Genomic DNA, 25,699 nt, shown 5'->3' with positions numbered 1-25,699 from the left:
AACCCGTGCCCGACCCGACCCGGGCCTGAGTCCTTTAACTTTTTTAAATGCTCGACCCGACGCGAACTGGACACATATAGTCGGATTTGGTCGGGTAGCCAGGCTTTACTGCAGAGTGCGGAGTCCAGACTGCACGTTTCCCGCCTTGACGTCCTGAATGTTCATTTGATGATTACTTCCCGGAGCAAGGCAGCACTGTCCACATCCAGCCCGACCCGACCCGAGCCCAAATGCTGGACCTGGAAGAGATACCCGACCCGACCCGAAACCGACACGTCATCAGGTCTGGTCAGGTTCGGGTCGGGTAGCCACATTTTAGGATGAAGTGGTCAACTGCGTCAAAGGCTGCAGACAGTTCGGAAGGAAGAGGAGTCATTTGTGACTTTGCTAAGAGCTGTTTCAGTACTGCGGCGGGGTGGAAAACTGATTGAAGGGATTCAAACATGGAGTTCCAGGACAGATGGGAACGGATTTCAAAGGTGAAAACATGTTCAAGGACTTTGGAGAGGAAAGGGAGTTTGCAGATGGAATGGTAGTTTGCAAGGTCAAATGTTGGTTTTTTGAGGAGAGGGGTGCTGATGGCAGATTTAAAGGAGAGAGGGGCAACACCTGAAGGAAGAACCGTTTAAATATCGGCTAACATGGGGACCGGGAGGGAAGTTGGGTGATCAGCAATTTAGTGGGCATAGGATACAGGGTACAAGATGTGGGTCTCATGGACAAGATGAGCTCAGAGAGGGCATGTGGGGAGATAGGAGAGAAACTAGAGAATGATGTGATTTCAGGGGTAGGACAGACGGCAGCTTTAGAGGAAGTTTGGCCAGGTGGGCTAGTGGAAGGGAGAGACGCGGCAGAGGCAACTGATCGGATGGTCTCAATCTTAGTGACAATAAAGTCCATGAGCTCCTTGAACGTATTGTTGGAAGTGAGAATGAAGGGGAGAGAGATTCAAGAGGACAGTTTGCAGTAGAGAAAAGAAGCCAGGGGTTATCTTTACATATCAGCTTGATTCCGGAATTGTGAGCAATTTTAGCAGATGAAAGCAGGACCCGATAGTGTTTTAAGTGGTCCAGCCAGATCTTGCAGTGGATGGGTAAACCAGTTGTCTGCCATATCCTTTCAAGTCTGTGTCCCTTTGAGTTAAAGGAGCAAAGATGAGGGCTGTACCAGGGGAACAGCCAGGGTGAGAGAGACTGATCATTTTGTTGTGAACTAAGGCATCAAAGGTGGAGATGAGGTGTGGTTGAGCAAATCAATAGCTCCAGAAATGCTGTGGCAAACAGAGGACCAAAGGGTAGATCGTTGAGATTTTGGAAGTGCAGTGTAAATGAATAAGGGGATATCATGGAATCAAAGAAATGTACAGCACATGAGGAGGCCATTCACCCCATCATCTTGTGCTGGCTCTTTGAAATAGCATTTATGCTTAGTCTTACACCCTCACTTTTTGTCCGTAACCCTGTAAATTCCTCATCCTCAAAAACCTGTCCAATGCCTTTTTAAATTATTTATGAAACCAGCTTCCACCAGCTTTTCAGGTACAGTGTCCCAAATCCTGACAACTTTGAATAAATACGTTTCTCTTCATCTCCCCACTAGATATCTTGCCAATGATTTTAAATTTATGACCACTAGTTACTGACCCAGTCACCAGAAGGAATAGTTTTTCTCTATCTACTCCTCTCATTATCTTGAAAACCTTTGTTAGATCAGCTCTCAACTTGCTCTGTTCTAAGGAGAACAGCCCTAACATTTCCAACCACACCCCATAACTGAAGTCACTCATCCCTGGTAACATCCTGGTAAGCCTCCTCTGTATCATCCCTAAGTGCTTTACATCTTTCTTGAAGTGCAGTACCCAGAATTGTTCACAATATTCCAGCTAAGACCTAACCACCGATTTATAAAGTTCTAGCACGTTCCCTTTGTTTTTATATTCTATTCCTCTATTTATAAATCCAAGTAACCCATATGCTTTTTGAATCCTCTTATCAATTTGCCATGTTCCCTTTAAAGATTTGGGTATATAGACCCCAAAGTCTCACTGCTCATCTACATTTCTCAAAATCATGCTATTTGTAGTATACTTTCTTTCCATGTTAGCCCTCCCCAAATCATTTCCCACTTCTCTGCCATGCTTCTGGCCATTTCACCATCCTATCTGTGTCATCCTGAAGTTTCCAACTATCCTCATTATTATCTACTACATTGTCAAGTTTTGTATCATCTGTATCTGTGTCATCCCTAAGGCATTTTATAAGTATATTAAGAGCAAGAGGATAACCAGGGAAAGAGTAGGGCCCATTAGGGTCCAAAGTGGCAATCTGTGTGTAGAGCCGGAGGACATAGGTGAGGTTTTAAATGATTAATTTTCATCTGTGTTCACTATGGAGAAGGATGATGTAGGTTTACAGATCAAGGAGGGGGATTGTGATATACTTGAACAAATTAGCATTGAAAGGGAGGAGGTATGAGCGGCTTTATGGGGCTTAAAAGTGGATAAATCCCCAGGCCCAGATGAGGTTTCTCCCAGGCTGCTATGTGAGACAAGGGAGAAGATAGCAGGGGCTCTGACACAAATTTTCAAATCCTCTCTCACCACAGGAGAGGTGCCAGAGGACTGGAGGACAGCTAATGTGGTACCATTATTCAAGAAGGGTAGCAGGGATAAACCAGGTAATTACAGGCCAGTGCGTCTAACATCAGCGGTAGGGACACTATTGGAAAATATTCTGAGTGACAGGATTAATCTCCACTTGGAGAGGCAGGGATTAATCAGGGATAGTCAGCATGGCTTTGTCGGGGGAGATCGTGTCTAACAAATTTGACTGAATTTTTCGAGGAGGTGACTAGGTGTGCAGATGAGGGTAAAGCAGTTGATGTAGTCTACATGGACTCCAGTAAGGCTTTTGATAGGGACCCGCATGGGAGATTGGTCAAGAAGGTAAGAGCCCATGGAATCCAGAGCAATTTGGCAATTTGGATCCAAAATTGGCTTAATGGCAGGAGGCAGAGGGTGATGGTCGAGGGTTGTTTTTGCGATTGGAATCCTGTGACCAGTGGTGTACCACAGGGATCGGTGCTGGGACCTTTGCTGTTTGTAGTGTACATTAATGATTTAGACGTGAATATAGGAGGTATGATCAGTAAGTTCGCAGATGACACGAAAATTGGTGGTGTTGTAAATAGTGAGGAGGAAAGCCTTAGATTACAGGACGATATAGCTGAGCTGGTAAGATGGGCAGAGCAGTGACAAATGGAATTTAATCCTGAGAAGTGTGAGGTGATGCATTTTCAGAGGACTAACAAAGCAAGAGAATATACAATGGATAGTAGGTCCCTAGGAAGTACAGAGGGTCAGAGGGACCTTGATGTACTTGTCCATAGATCACTGAAGGTAGCAGCACAGGTAGATAAAGTGGTTAGGAAGGCATATGGGATACTTGGCTTTATTAGCCAAGGCATAGAATATAACAGCAGGGAGGTTATGATGGAGCTGTATAAAATGCTAGTCAGGACACAGCTGGAGTACTGTGTACAGTTTTGGGCACCACTCTATAGGGAGGATGTGATTACACTGGAATGGGTGCAGAGGAGATTCACTAGGATGTTGCCTGTGCTGGAGCATTTCAGCTATGAAGAGAGACTGGATAGGCTAGGGTTGTTTTCCTTAGAGCAGAGAAGGCTTAGGGGGGGACCTGATTGAGGTATACAAAATTCTGAGGGGCAGAGATAGGGAAAAACTTTTTCACCCAGAGGGTGGTTGGAATCTGGAACACACTGCCTGAAGGGGTGATAGAGGTAGGTACCCTCACAACATTTAAGAAGTATTTAGATGAGCACTTGAAACGCCATAGCATACAATGCTATGGGCCAAGTGCCGGAAAATGAGTTTAGAATAGATCGGTGCTTGATGGCCGGCACGGACATAATGGGCCTAAGGACCTGTTTCTGTGCTGTATGACTCTATGAGGTCATTTATCAAAATTGAGAAGAGTAACTGACCCTTGGGGAACACCACTGCAAACCACCTGCCAGTCTGAAAAACATGCATCCACCACCACCCTTTGGTGCCTGTCACTGAACCAATTCTGTATGCATGCCACCACTTTCTCTTTAATTCTATGGGCTTCCATCTTGTTAACAAACCTCCATCCCAGGTTGTTAAAGGAAGCCAGGGAGGAAATAGCAGATGCGCAAAGGATTATCTTCAAATCCTCACTCGATACAGGAGAGGTGCCAGAGGATTGGAGGTCAGCGAACGTTGTACCATTGTTTAAAAAGGGTGTGAGGGATGGGCCAAATAATTAATGGCCGGTCAGTCTGACCTCGATGGTGGGTAACCTATTAGAATCAATTCTGAGGGACAGGATAAACTGCCACTTAGAAAGGCATGGATTAATCAGGGATAGTTAGCATGGATTTGTTAAGGGAAGGTCATGTCATACTAACTTGATTGAGTTTTTTGAGGAAGTAACAAGGATGATTGATGAGGGTAGTGCAGTGGATGTGATCGACATGGATTTTCGTAAGGCATTTGACATGGTCCCATATGGTAGACTGGTCAGTAAAATGGCAGTCCATGGGATACAGGGGAATGTGGCAGGTTGGATCCAAAATTGGCTCAGTGACAGGAAACAAAAGGTAGTAGTAATCGACGGCTGTTTTTGCGAATGGAAAGTGGTTTCCAGTGGTGTTCAACAGGGCTCAGTGTTGGGACCCTTGCTGTTTGTGGTATATATTAATGATTAGGACTTAAATGTGGGAGGCATAATTGGGAAATTTGCTGATGACACAAACATTGGCCGTGTAGTTGATAATGAAGAGGATAGCTGTAGACTCCAGAATGATATCAATGGTTTGGTTGAGTGGGCGGAAAAATGGCGGAATACAATCCAGAGAAGTGTGAGGTAATGCATTTGGGGAGGGCAAACAAAGCAAGGGAATACACAAAAAAATGGGAGGATGTTGAGAGGGGTAGAAGAAGTGAGAGACCTTGGAGTGCATGTCCACAGGTCCCTGAAGGTGGCAGGACAGGTAGATAGAGTGGTGAAGAAGGCATATGGAATACAAAAGCAGGGATGTAATACTGGAACTGTACAAAACACTGGTTCGGCCACAGCTGGAGTATTGCATACAGTTTTGGTCACCACATTACAGGAAGGACATAATTGCTCTGGAGAGAGTACAGAGGAGATTTACAAGAATGTTGCCAGGGCTTAAATTTGGAGCTATGAGGAAAGATTGGATTGGCTAGGGTTGTTTTTCTTAGAAGAGGAGGCTGAGCGGTGACTTAATTGAGGTGTACAAAATTATGAGGGGCCAAGATAGAGTAGACAGGTAGGACCTGTTTCCCCTAGCGGAGAGTTCACTTACCAGGGGCATAGATTTAAGATGATTGGTCGAAGGATTAAAGGGGACATGAGGAAAAACTTTTTCACACAGAAGGTGGTAACTGTCTGGAATTCACTGCCAGGAATGGTGGTGGAGGCAGAAACCCTCAACTCTTTTAAAAGGAACCTGGACATGCACCTGAAATGCTGTAACCTGCAAGGCTATGGACCAGGTGCTGGAAGGTGGGATTAGATTGGGCGGCTAGTTTTTTCGACTGGTGCAGACACAACATACCTGGGCAATTTTCCACATTGCTGGGTAGATGCCAGTGTTGTAGCTGTACTGGAACAGCTTGTCTAGGGGCATGGCTAGTTCTGGAGCACAAGTCTTCAATACTATTGCTGGAATGTTGTCAAGGCCGATAGCCTTTGCAGTATCCAGTGCCTTGAGCCATTTCATGATATCACGTGGAGTGAATCGGATTGGCTGAAGACTGGCATCTGTGATGCTGGGGACCTCAGCAGGAGGCCGAGATGAATCATCAACTCGGCACTTCTGGTTGAAGATGGATGCAAATGCTTCAGCCTCGTCTTTTCACTTATGTGCTGGGCTTCCCCTTCATTGAAGGTGGGGATATTTGTGGAGCCTCCTCCTCCTGTCAGGTGTTTAATTGTCCACCACGATTCATGACTGGTTGTGGCAGGACTGCAGAGCTTAGATCTGATCTGTTGGTTATGGGATCACTTAGCTCTGTCTATTGCATGCTGCTTCCGCTGCTTGGCATACAAGTAGTCCTGTGTTGTAGCTTCACCAGGCTGATGCCTCATTTTTAGGTATACCGGGTACTGCTCCTGCCATGCCCTTCTGCACTCTTCATTGAACCAGGTTGGGTCCCCTAGCTTGATGGAATGGGGGATATGTCGGGCCATGAGGTTGCAGATTGTGGTTGAATACAATTCTGCTGCTGCTGATGGCCCACAGTGCCTCAGAATAAGGTCTCAGAATTATGCAAAGGAGGATGAAGAAATTGATAAAGAAAGGGAGAATAGAATATGAGTGTAAGCTAGCAAAAAATATAAAAAACAGACTGTAAAAACTTCTACAGGTACCTAAAAAGGAAACTTTTGGCTAAGTCAAATATGGGTCCATTACAGGCAGAGTCAGGAGAATTTATAATGGGAAATTGAGAAATGACTGAGAAGCTAAAAGATTACTTTGTGTCTGTCTTCACTGAGGAGGATACAAGAAATCTCCCAGAATTAGACATCCTAGGGATTAGGGGAAATGAGAAATTGAAGGAAATTAGTATTAGTAAGAAGGCTGTATTGGAGAAATTAATGGGGCTGAAGGTTGATAAGTCCCCAGGATATTCTACATCCCAGAGTGTTGAAAGAGGTAGCTATGGAGATATTGGATGCATTGATGATCATCTTCCAAAATTCTGTAGATTCTGGAGCGGTTCCTGCAGATTGGAAGGTCGCAAATGTCACCCCACTATTTAAGAAGGGAAGAAGAGAGAAAACAGGGAATTACAGACCTGTTAGCCTTATATCAGTCATTGGGAAAATGCTAGAATCTATTGTAAAGGATGTGATAAATGGACACTTGAATAATAATGATCTGATTGGGCATGGTCAACATAGATTTATGAATGGGAAATCACGTTTGACGAATCTGTTGGAGTTTTTTGAGGATATTACTAACAGAATTGATAGAGGAGTCGATGGACGTGGCATTCTTGGATTTTTAGAAGGCTTTTGATAAAGTCCCCCACAGGAGGTTGGTTAGCAAAATTAAAACACATGGAATAGGAGGTAATATACTGTCATGGATTAAGGATTGGTTAACAGGCAGAAAGCAGAGAGTAGGAATAAATGGGTCATTCTCGCATTGGCAGGCTGTGACGAGTGGGGTACCACAGGGATCAGTGCTTGGGCTGCAGCTGTTCGCAATATAGATCAAGGATTTGGATGTGGGGACCAAATCTGGTATTTCCAAGTTCGCAGATAACACAAAACTAGGTGGGAATGTGTGTTGTGAGGAAGATGCAAAGCGGCTTCAAGGGGATTTGGAAAGACTTAGTGAGTGGACAAGAACGTGGCAGATGGAATATAATGTGGAAAAATGTTATCCACTTTGGTAGGAGGAACAGATGTGCAAAGTATTTCTTAAATGGTAAGAGATTAGAAAGTGTAGATGTACAAAGGGACCTGGATGTCCTTGTCAATAAGTCACTGAAAACTATTATGCAGGTGCAGCAAGCAATTAGGAAGGCTAATGTTATGTTAGCCTTTATCGCAAGAGGATTGAAGTACAGGAGTAGTGAAATCTTAGACCGCACTTGGAATACTGTAAGCAGTTTTGGTCCCCTTACCTTAGGAAGGATATTATTGCCATAGAGGAAGTGCAACAAAGGTTCACCAGACTCGTTCCCGGGATGGTGGGACTGTCCTATGAAGAGAGATTGGGGAAGCTGGGCCTGTATTCTCCAGAGTTTCGAAGAATGAGAGGTGATCTCATTGAAACCTACAAAATACTTAAAGGGATAGACAGGGTAGGTGCAGGTAAGATGTTTCCCCTGGTTTAGGAGTCTAGAACAAGAGGCCACAATTTCAAATTAAGGGGCTTGCCACTTAGGACAGAGTTGAGGAGAAACTTATTTACTCAGAGGGTTGTGAATCTTTGGAATTCTCTACCCCAGAGGACTCAGTTATTGAGTGTGTTTAAAGCAGAGATTGACAGATTTCTAAATACAAATGACATAAGCGGATATGAGGATAGTGTGGGAAAAAGGCATTGAAGTGGAAGATCAGCCATGATCATATTGAATGCGGGGCATGTTCGATGGGTTGAATGGCCTACTCCTGCTCCTGTGTTCCTACGTTCCTATGGCTGCCCAGTTTTGAGTTGCTAGCTCTGTTCAAAATCTGTTCCATTTAGCATGATGGTGATGCCATACAACACGATGGTGAGTATCCTCAGTATGAAGACAGGGCTTCGTCTCCACAAGGACTGTGCAGTAATCACTCCTACCAATACTGTCATGGACAGATGTATCTGCGGCAGGCAGATTGGTGAGGACGAGATCAAGTAGGTTTTTCCCTCTTGTTGGTTTCCTCACCACCTGCTGCAAACACAGTCTAGCAGCTATGTCTTTTAGGACTTGGCTAGCTTGGTCAGTAGTGATGCTACCGAGCCACTCTTGGTGATGGATATTTTGTGACCTTGCTACCTTCAGCTGTCTTCCACAATTGGTGTTCAACATGGAGAATCACTGATCCATCAGCTGAGGGGGAGCGGTAGTTGGTAATCAGCAGGTTTCCTTGCCCATGTTTGACCTGATGCTATGAGACTTCATGGAGTCAATATTGAGGACTCCCACAGCAACTCCCTCTCACCCGTATACCACTGAGCTGCCACCTCTGGTGGGTCTGTTCTGCCTGTGAGACAGGACGTACCCAGGGATGGTGATGTCTGGGACATTGTCTGCGAGGTATGATTCCGTGAGTATGACTATGTCAGGCTGTTGCTTGACTAGTCTGTGGGACAGTCTCCCAATTTTGGCACAAGCCCCTAAACGTTAGTAAGGAGAACTTTGCAGGGTCGGCAGGGCTGGTTTTGCCATTTCCAGTGCCTAGGCGGTTAGAGTCATGCAGTATATGTATTCAAATTAAACAATGCCAGAGCTTCAAGCTGCAAACTTTCAGTTGTCAGACAAATAACATGCTGCATGTTAAATAAATAGCTGCTTGAACATTGTAACACAGAGTTCCTCTTCAAGCTAGCAAAGACAAACTTTCAAAATTTATGCTTTATGTTGTTCTTATGAATTTACACAAAAAACACTTTTAATAATGGACAGAAGAAGAAAGGGTGGGTCCTACAGGAAGCTAGTTCTGATTTGCTCAGTGAATGGTTTGTGTTGAGGTATATCATTATATTCAGTCTCTTTAGTTGAGAATAATGCATTTGCAACATTTTCTTCCCTCTCCCACCCACCCCCCTCTGCCCCCACCTTTCTCTAGTAAGTCCTCAGTTTAGTGGAAAAACCAAGATGGTGGAGAAATAGAATGACAAAAATATTTTTGTCATTTCTTTGGGGTTTTTTATATGACACCTTTTTTTCTGACTGATCATTTTACATTGGTTGTTTTATACCTGCTTCGAGGATTTTTACTCATAATTTATCCAACCACTGTTCCCACATTTGATAGGTGCATTGCTGAAGTCTTCAGTTGTGATTTGTCTCTGTCTTAGGAAAATGAAATCTGAGCCATTCAGTTGCAAGTGTGATGTAAAATATTCATATAGAAGAATGTGTTGCCAAGAAGCGTGACACTCAAATGTGATACCTGAAGTGTACAAACAAACTACTTACTGAGTTTCTTTAGAAATATGTAGATACATATGCATTGCTCATCGACTCACCCACAAATCTGACATCTACATCCTAATGCACACTAAACCCCACTCCACTGGATCTCTATTCCCCAACGCATTGAATTCAGAATACTGCCCTTGCCTTCAAATCTCTCCAAGGCTTGCCTCACCCTGGCATTGCAACTTCTAACCCACTTCCCAAAGCCTTCAATCCTCTGACTCTGTACAATTCCTCTCCCCCCATGTCCCTCACACTCAAAAAAGTTGTTCCCTCATTGCCGACAGGGTCTTCAGCTGCCTCATTTCTCCTCTTTGGAACTGTCTGCCTAAAGTATCTTTGCCCTCTTGCTTCTCTGTGTTTGTGAAAGCCTCTCCAAACTATTTTTTTCAACAGTGCTTTCAGTCATCTATCCTAATTCTTCCACTACTGATTAGCATTGTGAAAGGCCTTGGGATGTTTTATGGCATCAAAAGTGCTACGTAAGTAGAATTCTTCATTGCACCCATCTGAATTATTTATAAAATATGTTATATTACGCACACTTTTTTTCTTTTGCAAAGGTTTCACATTTGGCTTCTCCTGTTAGAGATTGCATTACCTGGAGTTTTCTGTCAATGTTGTCATTATCGCCATTGGATTTTGCCTTTCTAAGCTACAGTGTGTAACAGGAAGGATTATTTTTTTTTAAATGACACTGAACTAATGGTGTGCACTGGAAAATAAGATGTGTGGGTTTTTTGCATGATAGGAAGAGAAAGCTTTTCCAAAACAAAAGAAAACAAACCTCTTTTACATGGTACATGGTTATGTACAAGTGATTGTTGTAAGGTAACTTTATTATTCACTTTAAATTTGATGCTATAAAAAGGCAGCTGGATTGCTAAACCTGTGAGAAAGCCAACAACAACATATTTATATTTATATTTATAGAGTGCCTTGACCGTAATAAAAAGTCCCAAGGTGCTTCACTGGAGCATTGTAAAACAAAATATGACACAAAGCCACAAAAGGAGATAGTCGGTCAGATAGCAAAAAGCTTGGTCAAAGAGGTAGGTTTTAAGAAATGTCTTAAAAGGAGGAGTCATTAACTGCACAGAAGGAGGCCATTCAGCTCATCTAGTCCATGCCGGCTCTCCACTGAGCTATGTAGTCAGTCCCACTCTCCAGCTCAATCCCCGTAGCCCTGCAAATCTATTTCGCTCAGGTGGCCATCCAACTTCCTCTTGAAGTCACTGATCATCTCCGCTTCCACCACACTTGAGGGCAGCGAGTTCCAGGTCATTACCACCTGCTGTGTAAAGAAGTCCTTCCTCAGATTCCCCGTGAATCTTTTGCCCAAAACGTGGTGGAGCGGCAGAGAGGTATAGGGAGAATATTCCAGAGCTTGGGGCCAAAGCAACTGAAGGCACAGCCACCAATGGTGGAATAATTAAACTCAGGGATGCTCAGGAGGCCAGAATTAGAGGAGCGCAGATATCTTGGAGTGTTGTGGGACTGGAGGGGATTACAGAGATAGGGAGGGGTGAGGTCATGGAGTGATTTGAAAACAAGTCCACATACAAAAAGTGTATTGTTGAATAACAAATGGAGTTTTCAAGTTCTCAACTGGTTCTGGGTGATCAACTGGTTGTAAATAAGTAAATTTCATGTGCGCTTGATAGCTCTCCTTAATCTATGACGTGAATCATATTTCATTAATAGGATTTATGTGTAATTATTTACAATGGATTGCAATTCATTTTAAAAATGAAACATCTTCTTATAAAAGACTATGGGCTGGATTTTGTGCTGGAAGCGGGGCTCCCGGTACCGGTACTAGGCAGAAAAGGCGGGGGAACCCCACCTCTGCCTTCTCGTATCCCTCGTGGAGCGATCATTTGGTCTTTATACGTCAAAATTTTAGGATCTGGGATCACCATCCCTTTAAAGTCGGGGATCCTGCCTCCAAGAGCTGCCAGCCAATCAGGAGCAGTGGCCGCTGCCAGTACTGCAGAGACCTCGGACCCAGGCCCAGCGATGGAACTCCGGACCAGAGGTCAGTAAGGCGGGGTTGCCGGGCCCAGTCCAGACGGCCCCGGCGGGGGCGCATGGGGGGTGGTCATGCAGTCCAGGGGGTTCCCAGGGGTAAAGTGGTTCCTGGTGGGGATCCATGAAGGAATGATTCCCCCCCCCCCACAATCCCGCAGGGAGGGCACCTTGTGTTGCAAGGCATCCTCTGTGCGTGGCAGAAGCTCCCCCCACCATGGTAAGACCTCAGGGGCGGCAGGAAGGGGTCCTTAATTGGTCGTTAAGAAGCCACTTAAGGGCTTCAATTGGCATCTGGGCGGGAAGGCCGTCATTGGCCTATCCTGTCACAGCGAAGATCGCTTGGCGACAGGGAGGTGAAGGGTCCTCTGCCCCGCCACCCCTCCCCCCACCCCGCCAAATGTTGCAATGCTCCGTGCCCCCCGCCCGCCTCAGGGGACCAAACAAAATTCTGGCCGATGGGTGGACTTTTACTGTCTTTAATGATTTTCAGCGGTCGGAATCAAAAGCGAATCCTGACCCCACTGGTGATGTCTGGCCACCCACCTGCGCATTCTTACCCGAGGTAGCCAATTTAGAGGCCATCCAATTAAGGACGGCAGGCGGGACAGGCACACGGCTGGGCCAATGGGAGGGCACGCAGCATTGTCCTGTCAGCAGTCCCACCTGGAGAGGTGGGTGCTGCTGTGGCAGGCAGGAGAACACAAGGGCACCTGTGACGGATGTAAGTAGGAAATTATTTTACATTATTTGTGGCCACAGCTGCCAGACTATCATTGTGGAGGGGGATAAATAAAGAAGGTGTCACTGGCACCCCCCAGTCTGACACCAGAAGGCTGCCTATAGGGACCTGCCGGGCTTCGCCCACGGAGTGGGGCCCATCCGCTACCCGGTGACGACCCCTATCTGACTCCAAGTGGCCAGTTAATTGGCACTAATTGGCTACCCACCACTATCGGGTAGGTGGCCACTTCCATTGCTCACCTGCCTCCAGCAAGATCGGCCAGAGGTGGGAACATGTTGGGTGGGTGGGTGGGTGACCCTACGTGCCATTTTCAAAATCTTCCCCATCCCCCCCCCCCACCACCTGCCACCAAAGCCGCCTCTACATGACTGATAAGATTCCGCCCTATATTTAATCATTCTTACCAACAACATCATTAGCCAATCTACTTTAGTTCATGGGATTGCTGGAGTGGCAATTACTGGAGGTATAAATGAGACAGAGATCTCACTTGACCACATGACTTGTTCACAGGATAGGTCAAGTGAACTTCAGCCTATTTGATCTCACTGCTCCAAAATACCCAATCCTACGTATTTCCCATTACAACACTGAAGTGATTTCTTAAATGATTCAAACATCCTGGCCTCAACCTCCCAGCTTCACAACCAGTTTCAACTGTTAATCATCCTCTGCACACCTGTATGCTGTTTCCACTTGTATGCTGACAACAACCAACTCTACCTTACCAAACCTTTCTCGACACTGTCTCTAAATTTTCAGACTGTTTCTCCAACAACAAGGACTGGAAGAGCAAAATTTCTGCCAAATAAATATTGGGAGGACCATACCCATTGTTTTTGATCCCTGCCACAAACTTCATTTCCTAGCCACTAACTCCACTTCTCTCCCTGACAGCCGTTTGAGACTAAACCAGACAATTCACAACCTTGGTGTTGTATTTGACCTCAAGATGAGCTTCCGACCACACATCCGCACCATCACTAAGACTGCCTATTTCCACATCTGTAATGTCACCCGACTCCACTCTAGCTCATCTGCTGCTGAAACCCTCATCAATGTCTTTGATACCTCTTCGCTTGACTATTCCACTGCACTCCTGGTTGGCTTTCCATTTCCCACCCTCCATAAACTTGAGGTCATCCAATATTCTGCTGCCCGTGTCTTAACTCACACTAAATTCCATTCACGCATCACCCCTGTACTCGCTGACCTACACCAGCTCCCAGATAAGCAATGCCTCAATTTTAAAGTTCTCAGCCTTGTTTTCTAATCACTCCAAGGGCTCACCTCTCCCTGTGAAACCTCCTCCAGCCCCACAAAGCTCCAAGATATCGGCTCCTTCAATTTTGGTCCCTTGCTCAACCCCAGTTTTAATCGCTTCACCATTGACGGCTGTACCTTCAGCTGCAAGGCCCTAAGTTCCGGAATTTCCTCCCTAAACTTTTCCACCCCTCTACCTCTCCTCCTTTAAGATGCTCCTTAAAACCTACCTGTTTGCCAAGTGTTTTGACCATCTGCCCTAATATCATCACCTTAAATGGCTCGATGTCAAATTTTGTTTGATATCACTGCCGTGAAGCACCTTGAGACATTTTACTATGTTAAAGGCACTATATGAATACAAGTTGTTGTATGTTGACGTACAGAGGCAAATAGCATAAATGCTTTGAAGGAGAAGTGAAAGGAATAGAAAACAACATCTTGATAGGTCGAACTGAAGTACAGTGGGAGGAGGCCCATGTACAGCATAAACATGGGCATAGGCTAGTTGGGTCAAATGGCTTGTTTCTATGCTATTCTTTGTAATGTAATTTTATGTATATATGTCTTGCCACTTGTCCTAAACGTGTTCCTCACAACATCAAACCTTTGCCCTCTCCTTCTGTTGTGCAGTACATTTGAAAGTATTCTAATTTCCTTAAAACAAAGCATAAATATTGCCAAAACTTAACAGGGTAGAGTTCCGAAGAAGGGTCACTGACCCGAAACGTTAACTCTGCTTCTCTTTCCACAGATGCTGCCAGACCTGCTGAGTGATTCCAGCATTTCTTGTTTTTGTTTCAGATTTCCAGCATCCGCAGTATTTTGCTTTTATATTAGGGTATATTTCTTGTCTTCTGCAAAAAAAGAACCTGGAATTTCTTTCGAAAGAGAAGTCAATTTAGTGGTCATTAATTTGGCAGTGCTGGAGAGAGTAGTATTAATTTATATTCTCGCACCAAGTATCTTTATCAAGCAAGTCAAATGCCAAGTGAAGTTCTCTTTATTCTCCACCAAAAGATGCTTCAAATGCAACTATTTTCCTGCAAAACTACTTCTGCACTCAAGTCATAACATAAATTCAGTCACGAGACTTTGGACTCGTGCCCTGTAGGAAATAAAAAACTCTATTCTTACTATCAACTAAAGCAGTGTAGACTAGTGGACTTGGCAACCAAAGGCCTATTCCATGCCGAAATAAACCCCATACAGCGCTGTAGAATGTGTGGCCATGACATTTCCTACATTACCATTAGTTCAAATATTAACCTCGCTGACAACTTAGAGCGATCGGGGACATTGAACAAGAGTAAACCATTCAGGGCCCATTGAGCCTCTTCTATTTAAATAGATCATGGCTGAATGATACCTCATTTCCATGCACGCCTATTGATCCATATCTTTTGATGCCCATAATTTTTAAAAAATCAATCTCTATTTTGAAAATTTCATTTGACTCAGCATTCATAGCCTTTTAAAGGAAGATAATTCGAGATATACTATCCTTTGTGTGAAAAGTGCTACTTGATTTCACTTTTAAATAGCTTCGTTTTAATTTTAAAATTGTGTTCCTTTGTTCTGGAAATAATTTCTCTGTATTTACCCTATGGAATCAACCTTGTAAATTCAAGAAAATACATGACATGTTTGTCCTCATAATTTAAATCTTTATCTTGGTATCATTCTGTTGAATCTGCACCACACCACCTCCAAGGCTAAATATCTTTCCTGAGGTGCGGTGCCCAAAACTGAACGCAGTATTCCAGATGGGGTCTGACCAAGGCTCTGTACAACTGAAGCATCACTTCCCCACTTTTTTACTCCAGCCCCCTTGAGATAAAGGTCATTATTTCTTTAACCCTTTTAATTACATTTTGTACCTGTGCACTAACTCTTAGTTATTTGTGTACATGGACACCAAAATGCTTTTGCTCCTCTACAGGTTCCACTCTCTCCCTATTAGACAATATGAATTGTTTTTCTTGTATCCAAAGTGGATAATCTCAAATTTTCCACAATGAACCCCTACTATCACAGTTTTCTCCACTCATTTCATCTCTCAATGTCCCTTTGTAATTTCCTGCTCCCAAAAGCTAAGGCCCCATTCCAGATCGCCAGGAAGACCACTCGTTACATCCTGCTAATTTTAAGTTTTAATTGATTTAATGCTCCTGCTTAAAATTACCTTTTATCCATTTTTTTGAAAATCTAATTAGCATATACTTGTTTATAACCAACTCAATAATTTGCAAGATGAATCAATTGCTATTGGAACAAAGCAGGAAATGACACCAAATAAATGTGGTTTGCATGAAGAGGCATAAGACATTTTTATATTCGTTCCTGTAATATAGGCATCGCTGGCAAGTTCAGCTTTTGTTGCCCATCCCAAATTGTCCTTACTGTGTAATGCCTTTATAATTAGCCTCTTGATCTTAGGGATCCTGAAGGTCCTAAAGTAAAATGCTTACAACGCAGGTGCCTTAACAGTGCAGCATGCCTGACAGGTTCTGTTTTCAGACTGACATTCAAATCCAGGCTCTCTTTCCATTCCTGCAAACCTCTGAACACCAGGTTGCCAATTTACTGGGCATGGCATCAAACCATGATAAGGTTCTTGGCTGAGTTAAGTCATTAAGATGCCCATGGTTGCCCAGCCCTCTCCGTTAGAGTCCTGGTTATCTAGGCCAGGTAATAAAATAAAATACTTGTGTTGTGAAAAATGCCTTTTTAATTTAAATGTTGCTATTTCTGCTTTCTGCCAAGATAATGTTGAACTTGCTACTTATAAGCATAGGATTTATCTATAATAAAGCAAAACAAGAGTGGATGCAGCACAAATGCACTTCATTTCAGAAACTGTTTAAGGTCTTATTTAAGAAACAACTTGTCTTTATACATCATTTTCCATGACCTTATGAAGTTCTAAAGTGCTTGAAAGAAAATTAAATACTTTTACAATGTAATCACTGTTCTAATGTAGGGAAATGTAGCAGCCAATTTACACACATTAAGGTTCCACAAACAGCAATGAGATTAATGACCAGATAATCTATTGTAGTAATGTTGGTTGAGATATAAATATTGACCGAATACCGGGAGAGTACCTCTGCTCTTCTTCGAAATAGTGCCATACAATTTTTTACGTCCACCTGGGAGGACAGATTGTGCCTTTGTTTAGCATCTGAAAGATGGAAGCACCAGCAGCACGGCACTCCCTCAATATTGTGTTGAAGTGTCAGCCTAGGTTATATGTTCAATTCTCTAGAGAGGGGCTTAAACCTAGGAACTTCTACTTCAGTGGTGAGAGTACACTGAACCAAGGCTGACTCTAATTTAGGTTACAATGGACTCCTTGCTGTATATACAGTGAGCATTGTACCACAGGAATAACTACACACTACATAAAGTCAAGTGACAGAACAATCTTCAGCACAGTTTCATTACATAGAACAGACAGTGCAGAAACAGGCCATTCAGCACAACTAGTTTGTGCTAGTGTTTATACTCCATGTGTCTCCTTCCATTCCATCTACCTCACCTCAACCTTTCAGCGTACCATTCTATTCTCTTTACTCTCATGTATTCATCTAGTTTCTTTTCGAAAGCATCTAAGCTTTTTACCTCAACTACTTCCTATGTTAGTGTGTTCCACATTCTAACCACTCAGTCAAGAAATGTCTATTGGATTTATTAGTAACTATCTTTGATTTATGGCCCCTAGTTTTGGATTCTCCCACAAGTAGAAACATTCTCTACACATCTACCCTGTCCATCACTTTGAAAAACTTTATCAGGTCACCTCTAGGTCTTCTCTTTTCTAAAGAAAAGACCCCAACATGTTCAATTTTTCCAAATAGGTGTAATCGCTCAGTTCAGGTACCAGCCTTGTAAACCTTTTTTCCACTTCTCCAGTGCTTTTATATCCTTTCTATAGTATGGTCAGGCCACACTGAGAGTATTGTGCACATTTCTGGTCTCCTCAGTGCAGCCTGACCAGGTTCCTATACAAGTTTAACATAACTGCACCACGTTTGAATTCAATACCCCTAGAAATAAATCCCAGGGATTTGTTAGCACTTTTAATTGCTTTGCTGACCTGCAATGCTGCTTTTATCAATGTGGTTATAATTAAATTTTTAATCAGTGGTAAGTAAGAAGGATACAAAGTCCTGAAATATTAATTGTTGTTACACAGTTCTGGAAATTCATAATATGGTCACTTTTTAAAACAAATATACTCTATGGGGAATGTATCGTAATAGTTCATTTTCATGATAAAAATTTTCCATGGAGTCCAGTGCATACTCTATTACCCCAAGCATAGGAACATAGAAAATAGGAACAGGAGTTGGCCATTCGGCCCTTTGAGTCTGCTCCACCATTCATTATGATCATGGCTGATCATCCAACTCGGTAGCCTGTTCCCGCTTTCGCACCATACCCTTTGATCCCTTTAGACCCAAGAGCTATATCTAACTCCTTCTTAAAAACATACAATGTTTTGGCCTCAACTGCTTTCTGTGGTATTCCACAGGCTCACCACTCTCTGGGTGAAGAAATTTCTCCTCATCTCAGTCCTGAAAGGTTTACCCCGTATCCTTAGACTCTGACCCCTGGTTCTGGACTCCCCCACCATTGGGAACAACCTTCCTGCATCTACCCTGTCAAGTCCTGTTAGAATTTTATAGGTTTCTATGAGCTCCCCCCTCACTCTTCTGAACTCCAGCCAATATAATCCTAACCGACTCAATCTCTCCTCATACGTCAGTCCTGCCATCCCAGGAATCAGTCTGGTAAACCTTCGCTGCACTCCCTCTATAGCAAGATCATCCTTCCTCAGATAAGGAGACCAAAACAGCACACAATATTCCAGTTGTGGCCTCACCAAGGCTCTGTATAATTGCAGCAAGCCATCCCTGCTTCCGTATTCGAATCCTCTCGCTATGAGGCCCAACATACCATTTGCCTTTTTTACCTCCTGTTGGACCTGCATGCTTACCTTCAGCGACTGGTGTACGAGAACACCCAAGTAACGCTGCATATTCCCCTCTCTCAGTTTATTGCCGTTCAGATAATAATCTGCCTTCCTGTTTTTGCTACCAAAGTGGATAACCTCACATTTATCCACATTTTACAGCATCTGCCATGCATTAACCCACTCACTCAACTTGTCCAAATCACCCTGAAGCCTCTCTGCATCCTCCTCACAACTCACCCTCCCACCCAGTTTTGTGTCATCTGCAAATTTGGAGATATTACATTTAGTTCCCTCATCTAAATCATTAACGTATATTGTGAATAGCTGCAGTCCTAGCACCGATCCCTGCGGTACCCCACTAGTCACTGCCTGCCATTCTTAAAAAGACCCATTTATCCCTTCTCTTTGTTTCCTGTCTGCCAACCAATTTTTTATCCATCACAATACACTACCCCCAATCCCATGCGCTTTAATTTTACATGCTGATCTCTTTTGTGGGACTTTGTCGAAAGCCTTCTGAAAGTCCAAATAAACCACATCCACTGGCTCACCCTCATCAACTCTACTAGTTACATCCTCCATTAAGCATCGAAAGTCTTGCAATATCAAAGCTAAATCAAAAGTTTTCATAAATATATTAAGAGTAAGAGACTGGTCATGGGGAATAAGGGCCCATTAAAGACATGCAGCCAAGATCGTAATGGGCAGTAAGGATAAGCAAGACTTGCTAAATGGATATTTTGTATCTGTTTTCACAGTGCAGGAAGAGAACAAACTAATAGTGAGACAAAAATAAGTAAAGGGGACAAACTTATTGGAATTAATATAAGTAAAAAATGGTAATGGAGGAAATAATGGGACTTAAGATGGCCAACTCTCCAAGTCCTGATGATTTCCATCATGAAATATTAAAACAATGGGGAAATTGCAGATATATAAGTCATAATTTTCCAAAACTCTCTAGATTCAGGAATTGTGCTTTTGGATTGGAAGATTGCAAATATTGAAGAAGAGCGAGAGAGAAACCAGGTAACTTCTCTCTCCAAAGATGCTGCCTGACCTGCTGAGTATTTCCAGCACTTTCTGTTTTTATTTCAGATTTCCAACATCTGCAGTATTTTACATTTATTTAACTATAGACCCGTTGGTTTAATGTCATTTGTGGGAAAGCTAGTGAAATCCATTATCAGAGATAGGGTGGCTAAGCACTTGGACATGTAAGTATAAGCTGATCAAAAAGAGTCAACATAAACTTGTGAAGGGTTGGTCATGCCTGACTTATCTAGTTGCATTTTTGAGGAAGTCTTTAGCCTGATGGCTCGATGAGTCTATGGGTGTTGTTTATACGGACTTCCAGAAAGCATTTATAAAGTTTTGTCACAAAAGAGTATTAACAAATGTGAAAGCACATTGAATTCGAGGTAACCTTGTGATAATTGGTTGGAAGGTAGGAGATGGGGAGTAGAAATAAAGGGAATGTTATCTAATTGGAATTTTGCCTTTCTCCCAAGGAGCGTGGAATACAAAGGGATGGAGGTTATGTTTCTGTTGTACAGAGCCTTGGCCAGACTCAATCACCTGGAGCACAATATTCTATTTTGGGTGCTAAACTTTAGGAACAATATGGAGTCCTTGGAGAAGGCACGGTGCAGATTCATGAGAATGATATCAAGGGTAAAAGGGTTTAATTGTGAGAAGAGGTTGCATAAACTTAATTTGCATGACCTAATGTTTAGAAGGTTGAGGAGTTAATCTTTAAAATGATAAAGGGAATTGATAGAGTACATGCAAAGAAGCTATTTTCTCTGGTAGGGAAATCCAGAACAAGAGGGCATCATCTTATAATTAGTGCTGGGCCATTTAGAAGTGAAATCAGGAAGTACTGTTTTGGAGAAAGGGTCATGGAAATCTCGTGCCTAAAAGGCTATTGAGGCTAGGTCAATGTAAATTTCCAAGACTGAGATCATTTTTTTTTTGTTAGGTCAGAATATCAAGGGATATATAGCAAAGGTGGATAAATGGAGTTGAAGTACTGATCAGGTATGATCTAATTAAATAGTGGAATAGGCTTGAGGTGCTGAACGGCATTCTCCTGTCCCTATTATCACTGAAATAGGTGTTTATGATCCATTCACGAGTAGGTAAAATATAACATGAAAGCACCAATCAATTAAATTGCATACAATGTGTGCTATTTTCTTCATCCATGTCTCGTTCTAACTGTACACTCCTGGACAGCGCTGACAGGATTATAATTGAGATGAACATTCTCTCAGCGTATTGTGTAAAAACAGGTTTCTGAGCACATGGTCAGTGTTTCAAAACCTCTTTCGAGTCTGAACAATGCTTATTTCCTCTTAGTCGTGGTTGCACAATCATTCGAACTACTAGCAAAAAATGAAGTGGTAGCAGACTCGGCCCGTCAATCTAAAAAAAATCCCCTTTTCTTAAAAAAAAACACCACCTACTTCATACCATGTCTTAAATCCAAAACAAAGTCCGTTCCTAACCTTGGGTTTTCATATCTGCCACGCTCAACTGGTTTATCACAAATGTGCTTCCTTGCACATAACAATATTTAAAGAGATAGAATAGTGGACCAGAAGAAGCCACTGGTAGACAGATAGTGAGAGCTGTCACAACTAGAATCTTATCAAAGAACATTTTTCTCTCAAAAATTTACAGTACTTGAATTTGATTTTAATGCAGTGCGAATGCTCAGTGTTGGGGGGGGGGGGCAACAAATGTCACAACTCAGCGACTCATATTTGTTTCGGAGAATATTGTTACTCAGCAATATCATGGCAAATATAATGTATTTATTTACCGTCATAGAAAGCATATATGGCAAGTTGGACATATTCAGCTTACTTAATATAATGGCTATAAACCCATCAAATATACTAACATATATTCAGCTATGGGTCTAAGTGTACGTCGCTGTTTCCAATATTTTGAGAGTAGCTTATTGCATAGGATGTGACGTAGAGACTTTTTTGGAGGTTTTCATCAGGTTTGTATCTAAGCAAATGAGATCAAGTGCAATGCTGCCTCATTCAAAACAACCGTTCCGCAATCCAGAACATGTCTTTATTGCTCCATGTAGTTCATATGAAGCTTTATCGAAACACAACCATCCTTTTAATTTTCTTCAACGTAACTTATTAGCCGGAGATACGGAAGTTCCGAGCAACTCCAAATACCCAAATTATACCAACGTCTGGGCCCACAAAAAAACACAAAACTTTTTATTTGTTTGGGGGGTTGGGGGAGGGGGGAGAAAGTTTTACCCTACCTCTTCGAGCCTCTTGTATATGTGTAGGTGAACGTAGAATCGGAATATCTGAAATCTAAAACAGGAGAAAAGAAATATAAAAAAAGACAAGAATAAAACCATCCACCGAATTTTGAGCTGCCTGTTGTGTTGGCGAGATCTGCCAAGAATGGATTAAATGAGACAAATGCAGCCCCATTGAAATAATCAATTGCAGGTTAGAGTCTGCGATAGAGCACTCCACAGAGCTAGGCATTTACTGTACGTTTCTCTGCAACAAGTGTTTCCATAACGACAACAAAATTGTCGATGCGAACGTGCAGATCCATGGAAATGAACAGAAACTGCAAATACAGTCGCATTCCTCCATCTGCTCCATCACATCGAGATTGTATTCAAAAAATCTCAATTGTAAATTAATGCACGGAATGTATTTGAGAATAGCTTGCTTTTCTGACTGCATGCTGTCAATGAAGCAAATGCAAATACAATGACAGCACACTGCCGGGATTTTAATACCAACACAAAACAACATTTAGGATGTGTCTTTTTTAATAATAAGGAAATCTTACCGGAAAACAGGCAGTCCTTGTCCGCCTTGCACCTCTGGAGTACGCTGTCTATGTCTGTCTGTATCCGCTCCTGCCTTGAACACATCCCCATGAAGTGTAAACAGAGAGAGAAATGTTTTGTTTTCCTTTCTTTTCTCCCCCTCCTCCAGTAAAGCAGAAATGCGAATGGAGCCGCTGCTCAGCTCAAGGTCACAGTCCCCAGTGTGGTGCAGGTGGGAGGCGGTGCTAGTGCCGGGGAGATGGCTTTGCTGGGTGCGGGGCTGCTGTTGTCCAGGCGGTGCTGCAGCTGCTGGATTCCAGCTGGTCAAAGATGACAATAGCGATCCAGCTGCTCTTCTTCCGAGATGTACTGTACTACGGGCCGCCGCAGCCTCCACACACACATACACACACCCAGCTCCACAAGGCTTCGCGATTTCGAAAGCTAATAAAGCGCCAGCCCACTGCTTCTTCTTCTTCCAGCCCGATTTCTTCATTAGTTATTCCTTCTGCATTTTTTTTCAGGGCGGGTAATATCCAACCTGTGACCGGCGCTGTCGATCTAAGCAGGTATGGAAGCCACACAGTATTTGCCCACTTTTTTTGTAATTGGACCAACGTAGGAATTGAAAGGCTCCCACAGATCAGTTCATCAGGTAAAATGTGACAGCGTCACCCTATGAAGAAATCTGATTTCCAACACAGATTTGACAGAACTCACTCACCCTCTGCTCTAATAAATGCCAGATGCCAGTTTTGTGTGTGTCTGTGGGGGGGGGGGGGGGGGGTTGGTTGATTCAATAAACACGACGTGGCAATTTCACTAATTCGGTTCTTTGCTTATTATTTATTCTGAATATAATTATTAAAAACACCAACGTTGTAACATATAAAGTGCAAATCTATCATGTTTGATTAATTTCTCAGAATACATTTTTATTTCATCATTGCATTTTAAAAGCTGCAATTGCAATTTATATTACTGTTCGTAAATTCGGTGGAAAGATTTTTTTTTCACTCCGTAACCTTTAGGGAATCTGACCAGTAGCCCCACATGTGAAAATATTTATGCTGTAAATGATTTTGTTTTAATTAAATAGTTATCGTGATGTCAGTCTACAATAGATGAAAAGACCTATTGGGACTCAGGCCCTTGAGCCCTATAGTAGCAGAACGAGCGCCAGCGGGTTTCCTTGCTCTCCACACTGGACCACATGAGCCTCTGAATAAAAGATTCACTTCAGGTGCCACAAGTGCACTCATTCAAAATTACATTCTGTCTCTGTAAATCACGTGGGACGGTTTCCCTTTCTAGGGAATTTCCACTCTGAAACTGAATGTGCATTCACACAGCATTGTTACCGCGTTCCTCTTCCAGTCGATCTCTTGTTTTCACATGAGCTGAATTGAATGAAGCATTGTGAACATTACAGCATTCAATTTCATGGTTATGACGGTTTGCAAATTGCGTCATTTGTGTTCACAGTTAGTTTCGAGAATATGTGCCTAATCTGGAGTTAAAATCCCGCGCCGTTCTTTGGGGTTTTCGTTCCTTCCCCCTTTTTAGGGACCACCGTGAAATAAAGTGGAGATTAAATGATATTAATCCTACAGTAGCTGGCTGTTGTCTTCAAAGGGTCCTGACCAAGGTTTTAATCCATGTTGTTTATACACTTTATTCAGAAAGCCAGTCACTTGAGTTGTTTCGTTTCTACGCTGTTTTGAAATAACCCGAGCGACTGTTAATTATTGAATAAAATGCAAGCAGCTTTGCCGCGGTTGTAACTCAAAGTGATGATCGATAGATAAATGACTTTCAACAATTCAGAACCTGTGTTGACTGGGTAACAAAAATGTACAACATACAGATAATAGAACACGGAGGATCCACCATGAGAAATGGTAATATCCACTTTATGAGTTTAAACCCCATTATACTCCCTCCAACTGTGTTTTATTTCTAAGGTATCTGGGATGACTCTGTTGAGCATTTGTACTCTGGCTATGAGTATAGCAAGTCTCAGAGTAATCATATTTAAATAGAAAAATAATGGATATCTGGAAGTAAATTGATATCGTTACCCACCAGGTGAGAAAGAGGTTGAGGGTTCCCTTTCCGCCTTCACCTGGTCTTACTTTAACAGGGTTTAATTTTAAACACACCGTGTTTTTAGCTCCCTCTTGGTGAATCCTTGTTCACCACTTTCAAATTATAAGGCAAAGAAACCAGCACAAGCAGGCTTTCTTAGGTTTAAAGAAGAAAGGTTGAAATTACTAAACTTAAACTCTATTTCAGTTAATGCCTACGGATACACAACGCGCCCACGCTCGCATGCATACGCGATACACACATGCAAATAGAAACAGAAAAGAGGTGAAGAAAAAAATAAAGTGGAAAAGCTTGAGGCAATATCTGAAGAGATTTCTTCGAGCTCACTGTAGAGTCCTTGATTGTAAGTAGATCTTGCTTTTCATTGGGGCCCAGTATTCTTCTTAAATCTTGTTCGCTGTGGGAGACTTTTCTCTTTTGGGGTTCATGTGTCTTCAGTGGATTCAGAGGCTTGTGAGAAAGAGATGGGAGCAGGCAGACAGGAGAGACTTTCTCAGTCCAGGAGCAAACAGATACTCCACTCAAACTGTTTGTACAAATTCAAAAAACTCAGGTTGCCCAGCAGGTTAGTCATGTGACTAGCTGGTTTAACCATGTCCGTTTGTGTATTTGGCCATTTTAGCAGTCAAGCTGGAATGGGAGCTCCCCCACCTTCAACGTGGTGATCAAAAGTCCATTTTGACCAGCCACAACTGATCTGTTTAACAAGTCCTTTTTTCGCTCCAGTAACTGTTCAAAATCAATGTTCATGACAAAATTAATGAGCCTCATTCTTGGCAGGTGGGGGCCTGGCATGACAATATGGATTAAGAGTCAGCCTGGAAAGTGGTACAAGGCAATAACACATCCATTGAAATGTTTTCAATTTATCAGTGTGATTTAACCTCCAAGGTTTTTTTCCCTCAAAAACCTAATTTATTCATAAAAAATTTTTAAAACACATTACAAACCAGTTCAAATTTGACATTTCAGAAAGTGCAAGATATCAGATTCCTTTGATACAGAACATGAGATGCCTCACAACTCTTGCCATTC

General features: G+C 42.7%; 1 protein-coding gene across 1 annotated transcript in view; it reads right to left on the bottom strand.

The window, feature by feature from the left end:
* Positions 1-22,768, bottom strand: part of parp8 (poly (ADP-ribose) polymerase family, member 8) — a 475,386-nt gene extending 452,618 nt beyond the window's left edge. The window contains exons 1-2 of the mRNA XM_068032748.1: positions 22,576-22,768; positions 22,025-22,079 (exon numbers count right to left, since the gene is read on the bottom strand). Of these exons, the coding sequence (XP_067888849.1) occupies positions 22,025-22,079; positions 22,576-22,666 (146 nt within the window). The 5' untranslated portion in view covers positions 22,667-22,768. The remainder of the gene's footprint in view (positions 1-22,024; positions 22,080-22,575) is intronic.
* Positions 22,769-25,699: the final 2,931 nt, after the last annotated feature.

Source organism: Heterodontus francisci, chromosome 1, assembly GCF_036365525.1.
Source record: "Heterodontus francisci isolate sHetFra1 chromosome 1, sHetFra1.hap1, whole genome shotgun sequence".
Classification (NCBI taxonomy): domain Eukaryota; kingdom Metazoa; phylum Chordata; class Chondrichthyes; order Heterodontiformes; family Heterodontidae; genus Heterodontus; species Heterodontus francisci.
This window is presented reverse-complemented; position numbering and strand designations above follow the sequence as displayed.